The sequence below is a fragment of the Stenella coeruleoalba genome (assembly GCF_951394435.1).
Source record: "Stenella coeruleoalba genome assembly, chromosome: 18".
Classification (NCBI taxonomy): Eukaryota; Metazoa; Chordata; class Mammalia; order Artiodactyla; family Delphinidae; genus Stenella; species Stenella coeruleoalba.
The window spans coordinates 49,723,462-49,746,423 of NC_137164.1; the positions used below are offsets into that span (position 1 = coordinate 49,723,462).

General features: G+C 41.7%; 1 protein-coding gene across 1 annotated transcript; it reads left to right on the forward strand.

Annotated features, from left to right (window-relative positions):
• Window positions 1-12,297: 12,297 nt before the first annotated feature.
• Window positions 12,298-22,779, forward strand: CLN5 (CLN5 intracellular trafficking protein). The gene is given in 5 exon segments (XM_079902863.1): window positions 12,298-12,512; window positions 15,721-15,886; window positions 16,435-16,660; window positions 18,925-19,418; window positions 19,421-22,779. Coding segments are annotated over 5 exon segments (1,083 nt in total). The 5' UTR covers window positions 12,298-12,339; the 3' UTR covers window positions 19,445-22,779.
• Window positions 22,780-22,962: the final 183 nt, after the last annotated feature.

A 22,962-nucleotide genomic window follows, 5' to 3' on the forward strand; every position in this document is an offset into this window, starting at 1 on the left:
TCAACAGAGTTTTGGAAGTTTTAGCCACAGCAATCAGAGAAGAAAAAGAAATAAAAGGAATCCAAATCGGAAAAGAAGAAGTAAAACTGTCACTGTTTCCAGATGACATGATACTATACATAGAGAATTCTAAAGATGCTACCAGGAAACTACTAGAGCTATGAATTTGGTAAAGTAGCAGGATACAAAGTTAATGCACACAAATCTCTTGCATTCCTATACACTAATGATGAAGAATCTGAAAGAGAAATTAAGGAAACACTCCCATTTACCTCTGCAACAAAAAAAATAAAATACGTAGGATTAAACCTACCAAAGGAGACAAAAGACCTGTATGCAGAAAACTATAAGACACTGATGAAAGAAATTAAACATGATACAAACAGATAGAGAGATATACCATGTTCTTGGATTGGAAGAATCAACATTGTGAAAATGACTATACTACCCAAAGCAATCCACAGATTCAATGCAACCCCTATCAAACTACCAATGGCATTTTCACAGAACTAGAACAAAAAAATTCACAATGTGTATGGAAACACAAAAGAACCCAAATAGCCAAAGCAATTGTGAGAAAAAAAAACGGAGCTGGCGGAATCAGGCTCCCTGACTTCAGACTCTACTACAAAGCTACAGTAATCAAGACAGTATGGTACTGGACAAAAACAGAAATATACATCAATGGAACAGGATAGAAAGCCCAGAGATAAACCCACACACATATGGTCACCGTATTTTTGATAAAGGAGGCAAGAATATACAATGGAGAAAAGACAGTCTCTTCAATAAGTGGTGCTGGGAAAACTGGAGAGCTACATGTAAAAGAATGAAATTAGAACACTCCCTAACTCCATACACAAAAATAAACTCGAAATGGATTAAAGACCTAAATGTAAGACCAGACACCATAAAACTCTTAGAGGAAAATATAGGCAGAACACTCTATGACATAAATCACAGCAAGATCCTTTTTGACCCACCTCCTAGAGAGATAGAAATAAAAACAAAAAGCAACAAATGGGACCTAATGCAACTTAGAAGCTTTTGCACAGCAAAGGAAACCATAAATAAGATGAAAAAACAACTTCAGGATGGGAGAAAATATTTGCAAATGAAGCAACTGACAAAGGATTAATCTCCAATATATACAAGCAGTGCATGCAGCTCAATATCAAAAAAACAAACAGCCTAATCCAAAATGGGCAGAAGACCTAAATAGACATTTCTCCAAAGAAGATACACAGATTGCCAACAAACACATGAAAGGATGCTCAACATCACTAATTACTAGATAAATGCAAATCAAAACTACAATGAGGTATCACCTCACACCAGTCAGAATGGCCATCATCTAAAATCTACAAACGATAAATGCTGGAGATGGTGTAGAGAAGAGGGAACCCTCTTGAACTCTTGGTGGGAATGTAAATTGATACAGCCACTATGGAGAACAGTATGGAGGTTCCTTAAAAAACTAAAAATAGAACTGCCATATGACCCAGCAATCCCACTACTGGGCATATACCCTGAGAAAACCATAATTCAAAAAGAGTCATGTACCAAAATGTTCATTGCAGCACTATTTACAATAGCCAGGACATGGAAGCAACCTAAGTGTCCATTGACAGATGAATGGATAAAGAAGATGTGGCACATATATACAATGGAATATACTCAGCCATAAAAAGAAACGAAGCTGAGTTATTTGTACTGAGGTGGATGGAACTAGAGACTGTCATACAGAGTGAAGTAAGTCAGAAAGAGAAAAAGAAATACCGTGTACTAACACATATATATGGAATCTAAAAAAAAAAAAAAAGGTTCTGAAGAACATAGGGGCAGGACAGGAATAAAGACGCAGACGTAGAAAATGGACTTGAGGACTAGGGGAAGGGGAAGGGGAAGCCGGGATGAAGTGAGAGAATGGCATGGACATACATACACTACCAAATATAAAAAAGACAGCTACTGGGAAGCAGCCACATAGCACAGGGAGATCAACTCTGTGCTTTGTGTCCACCTAGAGGGGTGGGATAAGGAGGGTGGGAGGGAGACACAAAAGGGAGGGGATATGGGGATATATGTATACACATAGCTGATTCACTTTGTTATACAGCAGAAACTAACACACCATTGTAAAGCAATTATACTCCAATAAAGATGTTAAAAAAAAAATGCCTACAAACAACATGCTAGAGAGGGTGTAGAGAAAAGGAACCCTCCTACACTGGTGGTGAGAATGTAAGTTGGTACAGCTACTGTGGAAAACAGTATGAAGCTTCCTCAGAAAACTAAAAATAGAATTACCATATGATCCAGCAACCCAGCAACCCACTCCTGGTCATATATCTGCACAAATCTATAATTCAAAAAGGTATATGCACCCCTATGTTTATAGCAGCACTATTCACAATAGCCAAACCATGGAAACAACCTAAATGTCCATCAATAGTTGAATGGATAAAGAAGATGTGGTACACACATGCAACGGAATACTACTCAGCTACAAAAAAGAACAAAATAATGCCATTTGTGGCAACATGGGTGCAACTAGAGATTATCATACTAAGTGAAGTCATAAAGAAAAAGACAAATTCCATATGATATCACTTATATGTGGAATCTAAAATGACACAAATGAACCTATCTATGAAGCAGAAACAGAATCATGGACATAGAAAACAGACTGGTGGTTGCCAAGGGGGGAGGCTTGGGGAAGGGATGGAGTGGGGGTTTGGTGTTAGCAGATGTGAGCTTTTATATATAGGATGGATAGACAACAAGGTTCTACTGTATAGCACAGAGAACTGTATGAAATATCCTATGATAAACCATATTGGAAAAGAATATTTTTTAAAAAGAATGTATATATATGTATAACAGAATCACTTTGCTGTACAGCAATAATTAACACAACACTGTAAATCAACTATACTTCAATAAAAAACGAGTAAACAAGTCCCTCTACTTCTGAGGAACTTCACCTCAAGGACAGACACCTGGCTTCATTAAACAACAGCAACAACCCAGAGCTGGTAGGACGTTGCCCTCCACCCTCTAGGAAGTCAATAACACCCTGTTGAACAAATGAATGAATAACAGCCACATAAATTTTAATACCCTTCAAGGTAAATAGGTGCTAGGTTTAAATGGTTTCTTTTCCTAAGTTTTAGAAGCAGGAGACCTGTTTTCTAAAAGGAGGAGCTTTGTCACTACCTAGTAATGACTTTAAGCAAGTCATTTTTCCTCCTGGGGAAACTCAGTGAGTTCCTCATGAATAGACATGTTCTCTGACTTCAAACTTCAAGTCTTGCAGTCAAAAAAATGAACGGGTAGCATATCTTAAACTATTATTTAAAAGAATGGTGTAGCCACTGTGGAAATCAGTATGGTGGTTCCTCAAAAAGTTAAACATAGGATTACCGTATGATCCAATGATTCCACATATAGGTATGTACCCAAAAGAATTAAAAGAAGGTACTCAGCAGATACTTGTACACCAATGTTCATAGCAGCATTATTCACTATAGCCAAAAGATAAAAACAACCCAAATGTCTTGGACAGGTGAACAGATCAATTAATGTGATATATGCATACAGTGGAATATTATTCATCATTAAAAAGGAATGAAATTCTGATACACACTACAACCTGGATGAGCCTTGAAGACATTATGCTAAGTGAAATAAGCCAGCCACAAAAGGACAAATATCGTATGATTCCATTTACATGAGGTACCTAGAGTAGTCAAATCCATGGAGACAGAAAGTAGAGTAGAGGTTAGCAGAGGCTGGGAGAGGGGGTAATGGGGAATTATTGTTCAATGGTAAGATTCCACACCCAACTCCAGCCTGTCCAGGTTTTCTCCACCTGAACTGACAAGCAATTTTCATAACACCTGCTGGGTGTCCTACAATTCAACACAATTCTGACACTATCTACCTGGAGATAGCTTCAGATCCCACAGGGTAAGGACTCACCCTACAACACTGCCCCAACTTCAGACACTAGTCTCAAGTCCAGGTTGTCACCTGTGCTTCTGACCAACCAGCTATAGATCAGAGACTCCAATGACCACACCCCCCCCCCCCCCCGGATTTGATTAATGTGCTAGAGCAGCTCACAGAACTCGGAGAAACATTTTACTTCCTAGATGACCAGTTTATTATAAAAAGATATAACTCAGGAACAGCCAGACAGAAGAGAAGCGTAGGGCAAGGTATGGGAAAGGGTGTAGACTTTCCAAGCACTCTCTGAACCTTCCAGTCTTCCCAAATTGCCACGTGTTCACCAACCCAGAAGCTCTCCCAACTCTGTCCTTCTGGGTATTTAAGGAGGCGTCATTTATAGGCATGATTGATTAAATCACTGGTCGTTGACAATTGAGTCAACTTCCAGCCCTTCTCCTCTAACGTGGACATCAGGGGATGTGGGACAGGAAGTTCCAATCCTCTAATCATCTGGTTCGTTCCCCTGGCAACCAGTCCCCTTAGGTGCATCCAAAAGTCACCTTATAAACATAACAAAAGACAACTTTAAAGTTCACTTCACTTAGGAATTTCCTTGGGTTTTAGGTGCTTTGAGCCAGAAACCGGAGGATGACCATATGTATATTTATAAAAAACCACAATATCAAAAACGGGTACAGAGTTTCAGTTTGCCATGATGAAAATGTTCTGGAAATGGATAGTGGTATGGTGGTACAGCATTGTGGATGTACTTAATGGCACTGAATTGCACACTTAAAAATGCTTAAGATGGGGCTTCCCTGGTGGCGCAGAGGTTGAGAGTCCACCTGCCGATGCAGGGGACACGGGTTCTTGCCCCGGTCCGGGAAGATCCCACATGCCTCAGAGCGGCTGGGCCTGTGAGCCATGGCCACTGAGCCTGCGCGTCCGGAGCCTGTGCCCCGCAACGGGAGAGGCCACAACAGTGAGAGGCCCGCATACTGCCAAAAAAAAAAAAAAAAAAAAAAAAAAGCTTAAGATGATAAAATTTGTTATGTATTTTTTACTGCAAGAAAACCCAAACCAAACCAGAAACACGCTGTTGGCCATGGGCAACCACGTGGAGGTGCCTGTCAGGCTGCTGCAGATGAACGATAGGCCTCTTAGGCCGAAGCCCTGCCTTCACACTAGGATGGTTAACATTCCCAGGGGGCCCGCTTTTCTTTGTCTAAAGCGCAGTTCAGTAGCTGGCGACCGAGTGGAGGGGACAAAGGGGGAGAGTTGAATACAGTTCAAAATTAGAAAGAAGTAAACCGCACGAAAGGAAAAAGTCCTCGGATGCGTCTGCCCCGCAACTCCTCAGAGGGAAAGCGCGCCCTCCTCCTGCCCTCGGGCTGTCCTGACCTTGCCCTGGTGTCTCAGGTGCACCAGCCTCGCCAAAGTTTGATGGGTTGCCATAGAAACGGGCTGCCAGGGCTGCCATAGAAACGCCACATCCGCCAGGATGAAGGTGAGACAGCTGAGCCTTGCTGCGTGATGGGACTGCAGCGGGCTGCACTCGATCGCTGCCTGGCGGCGGATTGGCCTCGCGCACAGCCTGATGGAGAGGGTGTTGGCCAGGGGTCACCAGTCAGGCGGGAGAGAGAGCGCGCCTGATGAAACTGCACATCCGGACTAGGGGAAGCTGCAGCTATTGTCCTTTGTGCTGGCAAGGAAGAAAAGGTGTGCCAGGCAGCCGTAACCCAGATTTTATTAACCAGAATGTTTCATTTCAAAATTAAATTTAAGAGGGAAAAAAATACGTAATCTACCTTTACCTGGACTAAAGTAACTTCCATGCAATTTATTCCAAAAGAGAACATCAATATTTATATACGATAATTGTTTAATTAAAAAAATTTCAATAATACAAATGAATCTATATACAAAACAGAAATAGACTCACAGGCATAGAAAACAAACTTACGGTTACCAAAGTGGAAAACGGGGGAGAGGGATAAATTACGAGTATGGGCTTAACAGACACAAAGTACTATACATAAAATAGATAAGCAACAAGGTTTTACTGCATAGCACAGGGAACTATATGCAACATCTTGTAATAACCTATAGTGGAAAATAATCTGAAATACATATATATATATATATATATATGTATAACTGAATCACTTTGCTCTACACCTGAAACTAATACAATATTGTAAATCAACTATATTTCAATTGAAACAATTTTTTTCATCGTGTTCAATAGATTTTTTAACTGCTCAGCTCCAAAGGCAGAAGTTGAAGTGGTGTTTTTGACAGAAAAAAACTGAACAAGAAGTGCGACTGCATCCTTTCATCTGCATCAGAGCTGAAGGACAAATAATTTCTTAGGTCACTTAAAATGGAAAGGTTGATGACCAGATACAGTGTGGACTGTAACTGAGAGCGGTGAAAGGAGGCAGTCTTGGCTAGGATGCAGTGCTCCTCGTGATATTTTGCGTTTCACAAATGTAGCAAGCATTTAGAAAGTCCAGTAACCATATCTGTAACCTAGTTTTCTTCTACGATCACAGGAAAGAAACAGCGAAGAATGTGTTTACCTTGTTTAGCTAGTATGCCCCCCGAGTTTCTTTTGTATGACCTCATATATTGACCAGATATCTGAAAGAAATTTAGTCTTGTATTATTAAAGGGTGAAATCTACAATCTCCATCAATTACATCTCTACTTCCCCTGTTAGATCTTTAAATTACTAACCCTATCTTCCTCCAACAAAAATTTACTAAGCCCTTGTTATGTGCGGTGTTATAAATAAAGGACTACATCTACTTTCAAGAAGAAACCTACCTTTCTTGGCCTGGAGATAGATGCTGGTCATAAGTCATAGATGGAAGATTGCAAACCCATGAGGCTGATTCTAACTCTTGACCCAGAAGGACATTTTCATAGCCTAAGACTGTCAGTGATGCCTAAATTTAGAAAGAAGAAGTGTACATGGTACCGACATCAGGCAGGGGAAAGAGCAGCTGCCTATGAAAACGCATAGGCATCCGCCCACATCACTGAGGATACGGAGGAACAGGAGAAGAAGGAGGAGAAGATATTAGTCAACTCGAGAAGCAGGATAACCTGGTGGCCGGAGCAAGTTCCATGTCTGCCTGTTGGGGATCTACCTTGAGTGATGTTGCGAAAGTTACTAATATCTCTGTGTCAACACTTCCGCAATCTGCAAGAGGGAAGTAGCACCTTTTTCACAGGGCTGTTGGGAGGATTAAACATAGTAAATGTCAAGTGTGTCAAAACCTTAACAACGGGCTTCCCTGGTGGCGCAGTGGTTGAGAGTCCGCCTGCCGATGCAGGGGACACGGGTTCGTGCCCTGGTCCGGGAAGATCCCACATGCCGCGGCGGCTGGGCCCGTGAGCCATGGCCGCTGAGCCTGCGCGTCCGGAGCCTGTGCTCCGCAACGGGAGAGACCACAACAGTGAGAGGCCCGCGTACTGCCAAAAAAAAAAAAATTACAAAGAAAAAGAAAAAAAACAAAAAACCTTAATAATCATGTATTTCTGCTCACTGAATGGTAGGCACTGCTTCCTTTTGCTTGATATACATGAAAGCAAAGAGATATTTTTGTTCTGAAGCTGGCTTTCTTGACAATATTAGTAAACTGTTCACAACAAAAGTAAAAATATATGCAATAAATAACTAGAAGATTGTAAAGAATTGTTTAAAAGATTTAATGTAACAAGTAAAAGAGTATAAATCCAGAATTACTTGATTTAGGATTAGGGTAGAGGGTTAACTATAGCTCCACAGTCGTTTGTTTTAAAGTATCACATATTAAGTATGTGACACTAATTCCTTCATGTGGATATAATGTGTAACTTTATTAAATTCACACTAAATTATACTGTTAACTTATCTTTGACCTAAAATAAGTTATGCTGTAGGTAAGTGAAATGCCAATAAAAATCTGAAAATAGGGCCTATATATTGCTATATAGTTGATTGTATTTGTTTAAGCCAGTTAAGCACCTGTAAAACAGGTACGTGTACCCAAGTTTCATAGCTTTTGGGGGAGGGGGGCTGTTAATGAATTGATTAACATCAAGATACTATTAACCTCTTGCATTAAAATTAGTACAGCCCCAGCCCTAGGGCAAGGGCTCTTAACCTTTCTTCATGTTCCATGGATCTCTTTGGCAGCCTGGTTAAACCCCTTCTCAGACTAATGTTTTTTAGTAAGTAAAATAATATTAACACTGGATTTATAATATTGACAGTGCCTTATAAGTGTCAATGAAGAAACTAATCAACAGTCTAAGAAAGAAATGGAAAATCTCATTCAAGTCAAACTGAGGATTATAACCCAGGAGACAGTCTCTCAGAGAGCTCTGAGAACTGTTCCAAAGAGTGAAGAGGGGAGGTCAGTATATATGTGATTCTGGGGAAGCCGGTGTGTGCAGTCAAGCACACAGCTTGGCAGAAGTTTGTTGCTAGTCACGAGGAACAGATATCTTAGTTAGTGGGTTTTTTTTTTAATGTTTTTCTAAGTATGGGAAGATGTAAGAATCCAGGTTCATAAAATTTTTTCTTCTGAACATATCTAACTCTCTGAAGGCCAGTTCTGTCAGTTTTCCCAGAGCACAGAGTGCCTTATCCTATCTTCACCCTTAATTCCTTTTAGGGTGTATTGTAGGTCAGGGACTGCAGTGGCTAATGAAATGATTCTTGTAGAACTGGATGGTGGGCAACATTCTTTGTTTTCCAATCCCTTCCCTTACAGTCTTAATTTCAGCCAAGGTCTGGGAGGCATTTCATGACCAGTTTGTCCCAAGGTGCTAGGAATGTGCATTCTCAGGTTAGGCAAGGATTTCCTTGGTAGGCCACTCAGTGCGTTGTCACTAAACTAGGCCCTGTTAACATAGGCGAAAGCTTCTGTACCACCTGTTTTATTAGTCTGTTATGGTCCAGGACATGGTCCCCTCTTGTTGCTTCTTCCCATATCTACAGTTACACTATTACAATCATTGATCTTACAGAACTGTATATTTGGCCAATCATTTCAAGTCGCATAATCATCATTAAGTTTATCTGAGGCTCATCACACATTTGGTAATGCAAGAAACAATAATCTTGTAAAAGAGGCAGAATATTTACTAACATAGCCAGTAACATTAATAGGTCATACGTAAGTATTTAAGCTAAGAACTTCCATTAGGTGCGGCCCAGGATCTCCCCAGGTCCTCTGACCAGTCTGTTCTGTACCAATCCCTATCTTTAAGGGAAATGATATATTGGCATTGTACATAAAGTTCATTAAAGATGTCTGCCCATACAAGGCCAGTGGTGAGTCATCGTGACCTCTTACAGGACTGAGAAATGAATGATATCTTCTAAGGAGTTACAACATGGCTGGTGCCAGAAGGAGAAAAATTGATCTTTATGTTGAGCAGGTATTTCTCCCACTGGAGAGGTCTCGTTAACACATAATGCAGATGCACAGTGCACACTAGAGGGGAGCGAGGAAGCCCAGATGGAGAGAGAAAATATTTACATTTAAAATTTTCTTGTCTTGCCTTAAAATATGAATTTTTATTTCATCATAAGTGAGAAAGTAAAATTAGCTTGGACTGTAAAAATCTGCCTGCCATCCAGGAGCCTGGAATAAAAGACTGATAAAATCAGTTGCAAAATTAACATAAAACAATATTTCTCCCCAAACAGAGCTGTAAAGTGTCATAACCACCTCCTGCTTTCTGACTCACTGAGAAAATTTGTTCTCTAAAGTTAGACTTAGAGAGTTTTTGCTGTTGGAAATTACATCAGTAAGAATGAAATATCTCACCTTTACCTGGAGATTCTCAGCCCCTTGACACAGATAAGCAGCTTCAATTTACAACCTTTACAACCCAGGTGCAGAGCTCGCAATAAGGGGTTTCTAGACACAAAAATTCCATCTCTATTTAAACTTCATAGTATCCAAGGAAATAGGACCCCAGGTCCACTTTGTCATCTAAGCTGCACATTGACTCTGTGTGTTGACACACAGGCTTGCTTTGAGCCTACCAAAATACTGCTCACTTAAATTTCACTTAAACTCCACCCTATCTCAGAATCCTATAACTCTATATTTTCCTTTGCTTGGGGAGATGCCACGCAGTTCCTCTGTGCGCAACCTCCCACGATGCAATGGTTAATAAACCTGATTTTACTAGACTACAGTATTGTTCCACTATTGTGGTCTTAGGCTAATTGGAAAAGCCTGCAAAATAAACCAATTGGATTAAAATTCAGTCTATTTGTTGGGTCCTCAAAGTTTAAAAACGTCGGACTAGAGAGAAGTAGCAAGTATGATGAGGGATCAGGCAACAAAAGTCTGGAAGCATTCTTAGCCCGGGGTGCTAGGGTCATAGCCAAGAAGAACAGAAGGCAGACCAGAGCAGAGCAGATGGGAGCTACCGAGAGACTGAGTCAGGGCTAATATGAGGAAACGCTTTGTTAACCATGAGAGCTCCTTGCACACAGAGTGGAGAGACTGCACACCCAAGAGGGGAGATCCCCACCACTAACCAAGGTCGATCTGAAGCTTGGTTTTGTAGCTCTGGGAAATCCTGAGCAGGATAGAAAGTTCCACTGTGGCCCTCTAGCGTCTGGTCTCTTTATTTGTAAAATCTATAATGTTTCTTCCGAGAGCTGCTTCTTTTAGCTTTAAGCCATGCTCAAGTGCGGGCCCACTCAGAATCCTACAGGTGCCCTTCAGATCAAGCAGTACCCGTCTGCTGTCACCGCTAGGATGAGTTTCCCTCTCATCTTGGGTGGGTCTTTGGAGAAGCCAGCTTAGGTTTGGTGATTTTGAACTGGGTGGTGGTATACGGAGGAGGGCTAGGGTTGGAGCCATCTAAATGCTTAGGTAAGTGAGGGTTAAAATGAAGCCCTGCCTGAACCTCCCCAGAATCCCCAACCTGCTGTAGCAAGTGGGCAAAGGCGTGTGTGCGTAGAGGGGAACAATTCCCATCGACCCTCAGAAGGCCTGGCAGGCGTGGGGAAGCCAATGACGCTCCCACCTCTCACCGTGCCCTCACCTCCGACCCCCCGCCCACCGGGTCACAACAGTCCCCTCTGGCCACTGCAGTCACCCTGCTCATTCCAACATACTTACAAATACTATGCTGGTTCACTCATGTTGTGGGTGACGTGAAAGCGTTGGAAAGCCCTGGTCTGAGTCCTGCAGGCCGCCCTCTTGTGAAACGAGTGACTGTAAGTGACCATAAGTGACTATAAATGATTATGTGTCTTTAATACACTATTTATTTATTTATTTTTGGCCGCATTGGGTCTTCGTTGCTGTGCGCGAGCTTTCTCTAGTTGCTGTGAGCGGGGGCTCCTCTTCCTTGCAGTGCTCGGGCTTCTCATTGCAGTGGCTTCTCTTGTTGTGGAGCACGGGCTCTAGGCGTGTGGGCTTCAGTAGTTGTGACACGCGGGCTCAGTACTTGTGGCTCGCGGGTTCTAGAGTGCAGGCTCAGTAGTTGTGGCCCACGGGCTTAGCTGCTCTGCAGCATGTGGGATCTTCCCGGACCAGGGCTCGAACCCTTGTCCCCTGCATTGGCAGGCGGATTCTTAACTGCTGCGCCACCAGGGAAGTCCATAATGCACTATTTATAGACATACGTCAACCTCTGTCTATGAGAGCAGGGCAGGCCATGAATGCCTCATCAGAAGCAGGGCAGCTGATCCCATTGTTTTCTTCAGGTGGCTGAAGGGTCAAAGAAGAGAGTAATGCAGAATCTCCTTCGCAACTGAAGCGGTAGATCCAACAAGGATGAACATTGAGGGGGGGGGGTGGGTGGATGTGAGCTACTTGTTAGTGTGGCCACTGTCATCACCGGCTTAGTCAGGTGAGGGCCAGTCACTCCCCCATCATTGTCTTCCTCAGTGCACTCACCTCCCCCATATATTCTCCTTCACTCAAATGTCTGTTGTCTCCTAGTCTGGGCCCTGAGGGATGAGGTAAGAGTTCGGTGCTAGAGAATCCAAACGAGACCAAAGCTGGACTTTCTGTTTGCTTGCTTGTGGTGACTGTAGCTGGGGGAACGTCAGCAGAAGCTCCAAAGAAGTGGTGACCTTTAAACTGAGACGTGAGGCCGAAAGAACTCGTCATTAAGAGTCAGAGAAAAAGAAGGCCCACGGCCTATTTGGCCTGCTCGGGGGAACTGGACCAAAGCGCCTTCCGGGTCGGCCTAGTCCAGAAGCCGCCCGCGCTCGGGACGGGCGCGCCGGACGCGCCGGACGCGCCCGACAGGGGGTGGAGCCGCCGTCGAGGGCGTGGCTCTGCGCATGCTCTGCTTGCTGGCCCTCCGCCGTCGCGGGGCGCGGGAGGCGCTGCAAGCAGCGGGAATCGCCTCATGGCGCAGGCGGGGAGAGTTGGTCCGGGGGCCTGGGGGCGGTGGTGCGTGGGCGGGGATGTGGCTCCGGTCTGCGCGCCTTGGCGCTGGGCCTCCGCGCTGCTCTGGCTGGCGGCGGCGGCAGCGGTGGCGGCGAGCGGCCCCTCCCGGCGCCAGTGGCCGGTGCCTTACAAGTGAGTGCGCTGGCGCGGCGGGGCGGGCGCTCGCGCGCGCGGCCGAAGTTCGCGGGTCAAAGGCGGGGGGGCGGGGAGGGGATTGTGTCCCGGTCGCGCAGTTGTGCGGGGGCGGCGCTCGGCGACCCTGAGGGCGCGGCGTTGAATGAAGTAAGAGAGCTGTTGAGTCGCGGCTGTTTGCTGCGCGCCGCCCTGGGGTCACCTCCTCCCGGGACCCTTGAGCCAGTTACGAGGTGACCTAGACTCAGGGCTGCCCCGAATCGTGGATGAAAAGGGAGTAATGTTATTTCGTCGCGTGACTGTCGGGTACAAGTCACTGACAGTTTGAATAGTTGGGGGAGACCTTTAATATCGCATTTATTACCGTGCCATGCCCTGTCATTTAGTTATCTTGAGTGCATAACATTTGCACGTCAAGTGTCCAGTTTACCCAGCTTGCCTGGGTTTGCCTGGGACTTCCCGTTTTTAGCACTAGAAGTCCGGCGACCCGGGAATCCGCTCGGCCCCTCGGTTGGCGACCTCGTTTGTCCACTGTCTTCAGCCTGGAGGTAGGACGCTGGTCATAAGCTGAGGACACGGAGACTGCAGATATGCGAAGCATATTTGAGCCTTTGAACTAGAAGAGTATTTACATGGCCTAATTGTCAGAGATGGCTAAGCAGAGAGAAAGAAAGAAAACATGGTGTCAACATCAGGCAGGGGAAGGGCCAGCAGCTTTTGGAAACGCACAACTATTCTGGATGACGAAATGGTGAGTTGGGAGACAGGATAACCTAGAGGTCGCGAGTGAGTTCTGGGCTCCGACCACTGCGGATCAAGTCAGGCTCCACCATCACTAGCTGTGTGATCTTGGGAAAGTTGCTCAGTATCTCAGTGTCCACATGTCCTGAGTCAAAAAGTAGGAACAGTAGTTACTTCAGGTTTGTTGGGGGGATTAAATCTAGTAAATGCTAGCCAGCTATTTTCAAACCTGAATACAGTATTGGTGTATTCTGCTCACTAAATGGCTCGCAGTACTTCCTTGTTTTGCTTGATATACATGAAAAGAGAAATTTGAGTTTGAAGCTGGTTTTCTTGAAAGTGTTAATAAAATGTTCAAAAGAAGTAAAAATTTAATATTCAATAAAACAAGGAAGAGATTGGAAATCCAAAACTACTTGATTTAACGACAAGATATTGACTATGACTTCTTATGTTTCTTTAAAAGTTTGAAGTGTTAAGTACATGCCTTCATCTAATCCCCATCATAAAATTTTAACTTTATTAAGTTCACACTTAAATCATACTTTTGAAATTACCTTTGACCTAAAATAGATTTTGCTGTGGGTAAGTGAAGCCTATATGTAGTTGCCCATTTGCTTAAACCAGGTAAGCACCTATAAAACAGTTAAGTATATCCAACACTTGTAAGCTTTTAGGAGGGGTTGTCAATATTTTTGTCTAAATAAAGGTGTTTTTTTTTTTGGCTGTACCGCAGGGCTTGCGGGAACTTAGTTCCCTGACCAGGGATTGAACCCAGGCCAAGGCAGTGCAAGAACCGAATCCTAACCACTAGACCACCAGGGAACTCCCTAAATCAAGATTTTAACTCTTTAAATTAGAATAGACATTTTTGTTGATGTGTTAGGATTGTAAAACAATAGATTGGGCTAGAACCTGAGGGAATCTAGGATTCTTAGAGGATAGAGGCAGCTACTTTCTCTTTCATCTTTCTCTCCAGTGAAAGGTGTGTAGTGAGTGTCTGCTGATTTGAAATCACCACAGTCCCTCCTCCCCAGTCCTACTGCCGTGGCCTTCTCAGGCTGCTTCCTTGCTTGTTGTATTATTGCTGTGACCTCCTCACTGCCCTCTCAGCCTTAATTTGGCCTTTCTCCCCACCCTTTTCTAATTCATAAAATGAGGCTTATTTAGAGCAAATTCAGTTATATCACATCTGCTACTTCAGATCCTTTAACTGATCTCCCTCCCGGGCTCAGCCCTCCCCAGCTGTGGCACTCGAGAGGGTGCCCTTCACATTGTCCAGACATACCTCTCGTTTTATTGCACTTCTCAGATACCGCATTTTTTACCAACTGAAGATTTGTGGCAACCTTGTGTGGTCAGATGGTAGTTAGCATTTTTTAGCAGTAAAGTATTTTTTAATTGAGGCACATACAATATGTTGGGGTTTTTAAGACATAATACTATTGCACGCTGAATAGACCACGGTATGATTTAAACATAACTTTTATATGCACTGGGAAACTAAAAAGCTCGGATGACTCCCTTCCCTTTACAGCGTCATCCGACATATGTGGTGGTCTGGAAGCGACCCACGCTGTCTCCGAGGTGCACCTGAATTAGGGCGAAGTGACAGTCCCTGCCTCCCTCTCCTCTCACCGCTGCTGCCTTGAAGCCTGAACTCCAGTCTTCCTTACCTACTTGAGACTCTTCCAGCGTGTCATGCTTGTCTTAGAGTATTTAGTGTTTTGTTTCCTTTTCCGTACTGACTTCCTAAAGTATTTTAAAAACCTAGGCTAGGCCTTCATCTCTTCCTTTGCCTCCTTACCCCCAGGCATCCCGCAGCAGGTAAAAATGATTTCTCCCTCTTTTGCACCCTCAGGCCTTTGTGTATTTCTTTGTAAGCACTCACCGTGCTGCGCTTCATCACTTGTTTAATGTCTTACCAGCCCTCACCCAGAGCTCCTTGAGGGGAGGAACAGCATTTTAACTTTTGTTTCCCTCCTTTCTAGTATAGTCGTAGATCCTCGATAATATTGGTTGAAGGGGATGTCGGCTAATCCTCAAGAAAATAGAAAATGTGTTCTATTTAATTATGATTATCTTTGAATAATCTTAACATATGGATTGTTTGGGAAGTTCAATATCATTTGAAAGCTATTCCTTTATTCAGTAAATATCTGTCTACTAAATAAGGTGTGGAGCTATAAACATTTTCACGTGTGGTCCGTCTTCAGCATTCTCACAATGGGAGCGGGGAACCAGGAAGCATGCAATTATCAGTTGCTTTCAATGTATCATTTGCTATTAAAGACATCATTGGAGTTTGTTCACAGGATAACATATAAAATGTATATGTATACACTATGGCTGAGCTTTGGGTGTTTTTTCTAAAAATGTGATTGACAGTGAAATTAAAATCTGGATTCTACGATGTGCGAGAACCAAATTCCTATTAGAATCTAAGTTGATGATTTTTTTTTGTTAGACGCTTTTCCTTCCGTCCGGAACCAGATCCTTACTGTCAAGCTAAATACACTTTCTGTCCCACTGGCTCCCCTGTCCCAGTGATGAAGGATGATGATGTCATTGAAGTCTTTCGTTTACAAGCCCCAGTGTGGGAATTTAAATATGGAGACCTCCTGGGACACTTGGTAAGGCTGCATCTTGATCTTGTGGCTGGTTAATTAAGTGATTTGATTAAGTGGATTTGAGGGAATAATCTCTATTCAGTCACTAGTTTTAGATTATGTTTATTGGTGTTCCTCTTAGCACATTTTAAATAAGTAGTCCAAAAAAATAATCAGGTTTTATGATCCTGACAATAATCAATGCAATTGCTTTAATCCATTTTAATATTATGGATCCAAATGCAATTCCTGTACCCAGATCCTGGAAAGAAAGAAAGGAGGCGGCCCCGAGCAAGGGGCAAGGCAGGTGGGAATCACTTCTTCACATCCAGTTCCTATTGTGCACACTTTTCCTAGGTTAGCTCACCATTTGAGCCTCTCATCACCTGAGAGGTACACAGACTTCCTTCCTGTGTCTGGGGCTGGAGGCTGCTCAACGTGAGAATAGCAACAGGGAAGGGGAATAACTGGTCTACTCTATATGCAGCTGCGGTATCGCACTTTCTCCCATCTGGCTCCTGAACCAGCGGTTACTTCACAGATGCTTTGATACATGTATGATCTTTACACAGAAAATTATGCACGACGCCATTGGATTCAGGAGTACTTTAACTGAAAAGAACTACACAATGGAATGGTATGAACTTTTCCAGCTTGGAAACTGCACATTTCCCCATCTCCGACCTGAAATGAATGCCCCTTTCTGGTGTAATCAAGGAGCTGCCTGCTTTTTTGAAGGAATTGATGATATTCACTGGAAGGAAAATGGGACGTTAGTTCTAGTAGCAACCATATCAGGTAAGTTTCAAAACTATGGCAGCATTTGATGATTGCATCAATATCCAAAAATGACAGAAATTACTTTCATTGAGGCCCCTCAGTAACGGTCTGCTTTTCAGAGATCAACTTATAAAATACGCTTCTGGAATCACTAACCTTTGATCCAAACTATTACTCATGCAAAACTTCACCTTATTTACAGATTATCTTTTCTATTTTCATAATAAAAATAAATGATATAAAGCTGTACAATTAAATTGGACTTTCTGAATAAAATAATAGAGGTAAATCTCTATTTTAGAGGTGACCACCAGTTTGTTCTCTGTATCTGTGGGTCTGTTTCTGTTTTGTTTGTTCATTTGTTTTATTTTTTAGATTCTACATACCATATGAAATCATATGGTAATTTGCCTTTCTCTGTCTGACTTACTAAACATAATATCCTCTAGGTCCATCCATGTTGTCACAAATGGCAAGATTTCATTCTTTTTTACGGCTGAATAATATTCCATTGTATGTACATGCCACATTTTCCTTATTCATTCATCCCTCGATGGAAACTTGGGTCATTTCCATGTCTTGGCTATTGTAAATAATGCTGCAGGAAACTTAGGGGTGCTTATATCTTTTCAAGTTAGTGTTTTCTCTTCCTTTGGATAAATGCCCAGGAGTGGAATTGCTGGATCATATGGTAGTTCTATGTTTAATTTTTTGAGGAACCTCCATACTGTTCTCCATAGTGGCTGCACCAATTTACATTCCCATCAATAGTGCACGAGGGTTCCCTTTTCTCCACACCCTCACCAACACTTGTTATTTGGTGTCTTTTTGATGATGGCCATTCTGACAGGTGTGAGGTAATATCTCATTGGGGTTTTGATTTGCAGAATTGGTATCTTTTAAATGTAATCTGGGAATCTTTTAACTATTTATCATGCTGTTTTCTATATTTCTTCCTATTTTCTAATTGATGTGCCCCAAACCATCCAACAATATAAAAGTCCATTTCTCTTTTAGCAATGCTCATTGTGGTAAATAGCTATCCTTCTTTCATTCCAGGCCAGTTCACATCTCTCTTTTCTCCATTTCCACCTACCTCATTATCTACAAAATCTTCCTTCTGACATCAAAGTATGATCATATGAACAAGTGATCACTATTTTCTGTAGAAGAGTTTGCAATATGCTGGTACTTAAATCTTTTAAGTTATCCATCTGCCTTGTGATTAATCCTGTTCATTGACCTTTTTTCACATTACAGAATAGGGTTTTGAAGCATTCATATCTCTTCATTACAAGCAGTGGCTTTTCAAAGTTGAACACTATGAACAGTATCCCCAGCTCTAAGAAAACAGGATTTATATTATTTCACCATTTTAATACCATAAAATTGATAAAAGCAGCTACTCTGTTCATTCTGTAGGGCTTTAAAAATTGATTTTATGGACTCAAGCTGGAGTAACCTAAGAAAGATTCACACACAGTGACAAAGTGAAATGTTGGGGCCATGCTGTTTTAGGCCCAGATGTGGTTGCAGCCATGCAGAGTATTTTGTTAACATTTGGAGAGATTCCTCTGGTCTGGTACAAGGTGGTAAGAGAGAGTGTTAGCCATCCTGGAGTCTGTATAATCCATGAACTTGGTCAAAAACATTTCCAGTTTAGTTGATTCACTGGAAGAATTTGTGTAGTGGGTAGAAAGGTTGTAAGCAGTAGCCACAAGTACAGGGAGCAAAGGGAGATACCAGATATTGAAGGTGAATGGGGCACGGTGCTTCCTTCTCAAGTCAAGTAGCTGTTCCTCAGGCAGCCATTCATACCTTGCTTTGCACAGAAAAGCTTCATGTTTCACCTTCCTCAGTTCTTCTTACACTGTCTTTGCCTCATTCACTTTTTCCTCTTCCACAATTTTTCCCTTGCTTCTTTTTTCTCTTTTGCCTCTGAATCCAAGATTTGTTGAGTGGAGTAGAGAAAGAGGGCTTTGGCACATGTACAATTTAGCTTTTGACTGTAGCTTAAATGATTACAGAATTTGTATGTAAGACTCCTCTTTATACACCTATTATATCTAATGTTTAGTTCAGAAATACCTTGTGCCTTGAAAAATGGAACAGTAATTGGCTGAGCTTGGATTCCTTTTGTGAGATGCAGGTTTGGAAATTCAAAAACTGTTGTTTAATCATGTAGTCATGGCCTTGATCTGGTTAGAGCATTTTACTTAAAACTAACATGATTAGCTTTGATGTTCACATAGTGTTGTGTTTTTTTGTTTGTTTTTAACTAGGAGACATATTTAACAAAATGGCAAAGTGGGTAAAACAGGACAATGAAACGGGGATTTATTATGAGACATGGACTGTCCAAGCCAGCCCAGAAAAAGGAGCAGAGACATGGTTTGAATCCTACGACTGTTCCAAATTTGTGTTAAGGACATATAAGAAGTTGGCTGAACTTGGAGCAGACTTCAAGAAGATAGAAACCAACTATACAAGAATATTTCTTTACAGTGGAGAACCTACTTACTTGGGAAATGAAACATCTGTTTTTGGGCCAACAGGAGACAAGACTCTTGCTTTAGCCATAAAAAGATTTTATTGTCCTTTCAAACCACATTTGTCAACTAAAGAGTTTTTTTTGAGTCTCTTGCAAATTTTTGATGCTGTGATTATACACAGACAGTTCTATTTGTTTTATAATTTTGAATATTGGTTTTTACCTATGAAATTCCCTTTTATTAAAATAACATATGAAGAAATCCCTTTACCTAACAGAAACAGAACACTCTCTGGTTTATAAAACCTTAATTCTACTGCTTTTTTTTCCTACTAGCTCATCAGTTTTTCAGGGAGTGGTTTTACATGTGTGGATTTCTTAGGCCTTTCTTCCTTGGGACAGAAAGGTAAAATACACATGGGCAGAATTGCTGCATAATAATATCTCGGGAATTTTTTTGGAAAGAAGCTGAAAACTCTTATTGTGTTGGCCAAAGTGAACCCATTAGGTGATCTTGATTTCAATCTCCAAGGCTTTGTTAATATGGAGAATTATATCATGTCATCAGATATACAGGATCTTTGGACTCAGAATGTGAAATTGTGGATATGGTGTGCCAAAACTAAGAATACTGTCAGTGACATTGTCATGGTGGGAGCTACTTTTTGCAGATATGGTAATTACACTTTCTCATTTAGGTACTTTCTGGTAGTTTTGACTGACTTTACAGCCTTTGTAACTTCTAGAGCCAGTCCTAGTAGTTTGATTTTGTTCTATTCACTTAACCTTAAAGAGTAATTGGGACACCACAGCTGGAGTGGTCATGCTTCCAGATGTGGTAAAATCAGTGATAAAGAGCATAAGTTTCTGGCTAGCATTTTAGAACTAGCCAGTAACTGGTATTTTGTGATTTAAGCAACTTATCATTTCCAAACCTTAGTTTCCTTATCTCGAAAATGATTCATCTGTCACGATTGTTGTAAAGACTGAAGCCATGTATAGTTTGGCCTAGTAAGGTCACAGTAAGTGGTAACTATGACGATTAATCAGAGAACAAACTGCCATCATTGATCTTGCCTAATGTGGTTTACAGGCCAGCCTTTCCTGGCTTTGTAATAATCACCCAGACTCTGAGCGGGCAGCATAGTGCTTCTGCGGTTCTTCACACATATGGAACATGGAAGTACCTGACTGCAGGTACATCTGGGTGAACGGGCACCCTTTAACTAACTCTTTCACTGCTTCACACAGTCCCTCCGCCGCCCACTAAAGCTGCCAGCAGTGGAAGAAGGTACACTTCCCAGAGAGAGGGCAGGTTTTTGTCAAGGATCGCCAAGTAGCCGTGCTTCCATTAGGGCCATCAAACAAGGTTTCAAGGTCCTTTAAGTGTCTGATAACTGAACACCTTGTTTCTATTCATGGAAAAAATACCTACCAGTCAGGAAAATGATGAGGCAGAGATCAGAGAAAACAGTCTGTATTTAATATGTAAATGTACCAATTCTATTCAGTTTCTGCCCACATTTGAGTGCTTCCTAAGAGGTTAGTACATTGAGTTCTCATAAAAAGCCTAAGCGTAGGTACTCTTCACGTGACTCAAATGAGGAAATTGAGACTTAGAAAGGTTACGTGACCTTTCCACAGCTACCCACCTAGTGGTAATGGAGCCTCATTTTGAACCAGGTTCTGCTGACTGAATGGGATGCACCAGCAAGCAGGTTTTTCGGCGCTGCTCAAAGTGTGGTCCTCAGACCAGTGCCTGGACCATAAGTTACTAACACCATATGTTCTGGTCTGTGAGGAGGAACTCTTAAAGCAACTTGTTGGACTAATTTTGTTTCTGTTGAATCCAATTAAAAAAAAAAAAACGGGGGCTTGTACTTTGCTTTTATTTCGTCTAGGAATTTATCACTGTCTTCAAAACTATAGGCACTAAAACTCAGTCTAAAAATAAAAACCCAGTCCTTCAGCACAGATAGCATAAGAAGCACTGCATCATTATGATGCCTGCTGCACAGAGGATGTCTCACCCTCAAGCACAGGGAGAAGTGGCTTTCACTGCCTACAGTTTAGCCTTGTCTACTCATGTTAATAGCGCCAAACATTCCTGATTACTTTAACCTCTTTAACCTGCTAGTTGTCTTCAGAATATGTCACAAGAAAACTTGGATCTTTGCACTGGCACCATCTAGCGGCTAAAATCGGGCAATGTCAGCCTCTACGGATTCAGGAAAATTGCTCTGGAAAAAGTGTTTGGATTTCCAGACCTACATTGGGGTAACAAGCAGAAACTCCTATGCCAAGTTTGTATTAACTGTAAATCACAGAACTTGGTTCCATGGCAACAACAAATGAGGACATCCGTACATGGAACTTGAATATTAAAGCAAGAATCTACTAGTTACATTAAAAAGCGTTCATGATTTTCCACTGTTCCTAAGAATACTGATGTGAAGAAATTCTGAGAATTTGACATACAGACTCAGGATACTATAACAGAGTGTGTAGCATTCATATAAGTAAGTACTTCTTAAGAACTTATCAAGCCTATCAGCTATACTTACAAGTTGAAGTAGGGCTTTGAAGCAGACATGATTCAGGAAAAAGCTTTTAAAATGGTAGCTGGAAAACCAAGACACAAGCCAGGCAGGAATCTGCCAATTAAATTTTGCTGTCCTTTGAACTTCTGTATAACTAACTTAAATGTGATTTCTGTTTTTCTCGTTAAGTTGTAAATGTATAAAATTTCCTCTACAAGAAACCATTAGTTGAAGCCTTAAGTTATATTAGGGCTTTAGAATAATCTTATTAATAACTTATTAATTCTGGCTCCATATTAGGTAAGTATACCCACAGTGTGTCATCAGTTGTAGGTACAGGAAAATAGGCAAAAGGTGAAAATAAACTGTAAATATTTGGAACCCTCACTCAATATTGGCTCCTTATTAGAAATCAGAAAAATAAAATAAAAAATCTTAAGACATCTCATCCAGTTTTATAATCTGCTCTGGTGGCACTTAACAAATTCCCTAGGACTGTATTTCCTTTAAGATGACTTTTTTTTTTAAAAGAAATTACTGGTATGTTAAAAAAACAGCAACGTTCCCAAACCCCACACACGCTTTTCCCCTCACAGCAAATGAGTTGGCCAAAGTTTGTTTCCAGCATCTTCCTCGTATTTACCCTTTGTTGTCCAAATAGCATCCTGCTTCTTAAACCTTCTACATTTTCTTTCCCCTATTTAAAACAAAACAGCATGGTAATCATATATTCTTTTACTGGACTGATTATTCTAAGGATAAGCTCTTAATTCACTTTGGAGTAAAAGGCTTTGTGTTCTTTTTTATATATCATATGATATGTCCTTTTTTTTAAAGGAAAATTGGGTATCAGCAAGTAGGTAAAATTTTTCTGGCTGCTTGGTAACATTTAAAAACCAGCCCCACAGATAAACTGAGCTGGAATCTGTGCAAAGATTGTGCCCAGCTGTGTATGGGGTAGAGATTACTTTACAGCTTATTAAAGGACCTAGTTCAGGCCTGAGCCTTCTTCATACCAACCCTTGCCTTCTATCCTAAGCTTTTCCATAAATATAAAGAATTCTCCTTTGATTGCAGTAAATTGACTTATCTTTAGTCATGCCTTTTTACTGATAATATTGTTAATAAAATAGCCCAGATTAAGATTACCAAGGTAAACCGAAGTTATTTTATGGAAGCTGGAGATGAAAATAATTTCAATAGTTTAAAAACTATTCTGATTGTATGGATTTATATAAAGGTGTTTCTCTCTAAAAATGCTAGCTGGTTTCAAGGATCCTGACTAAGAT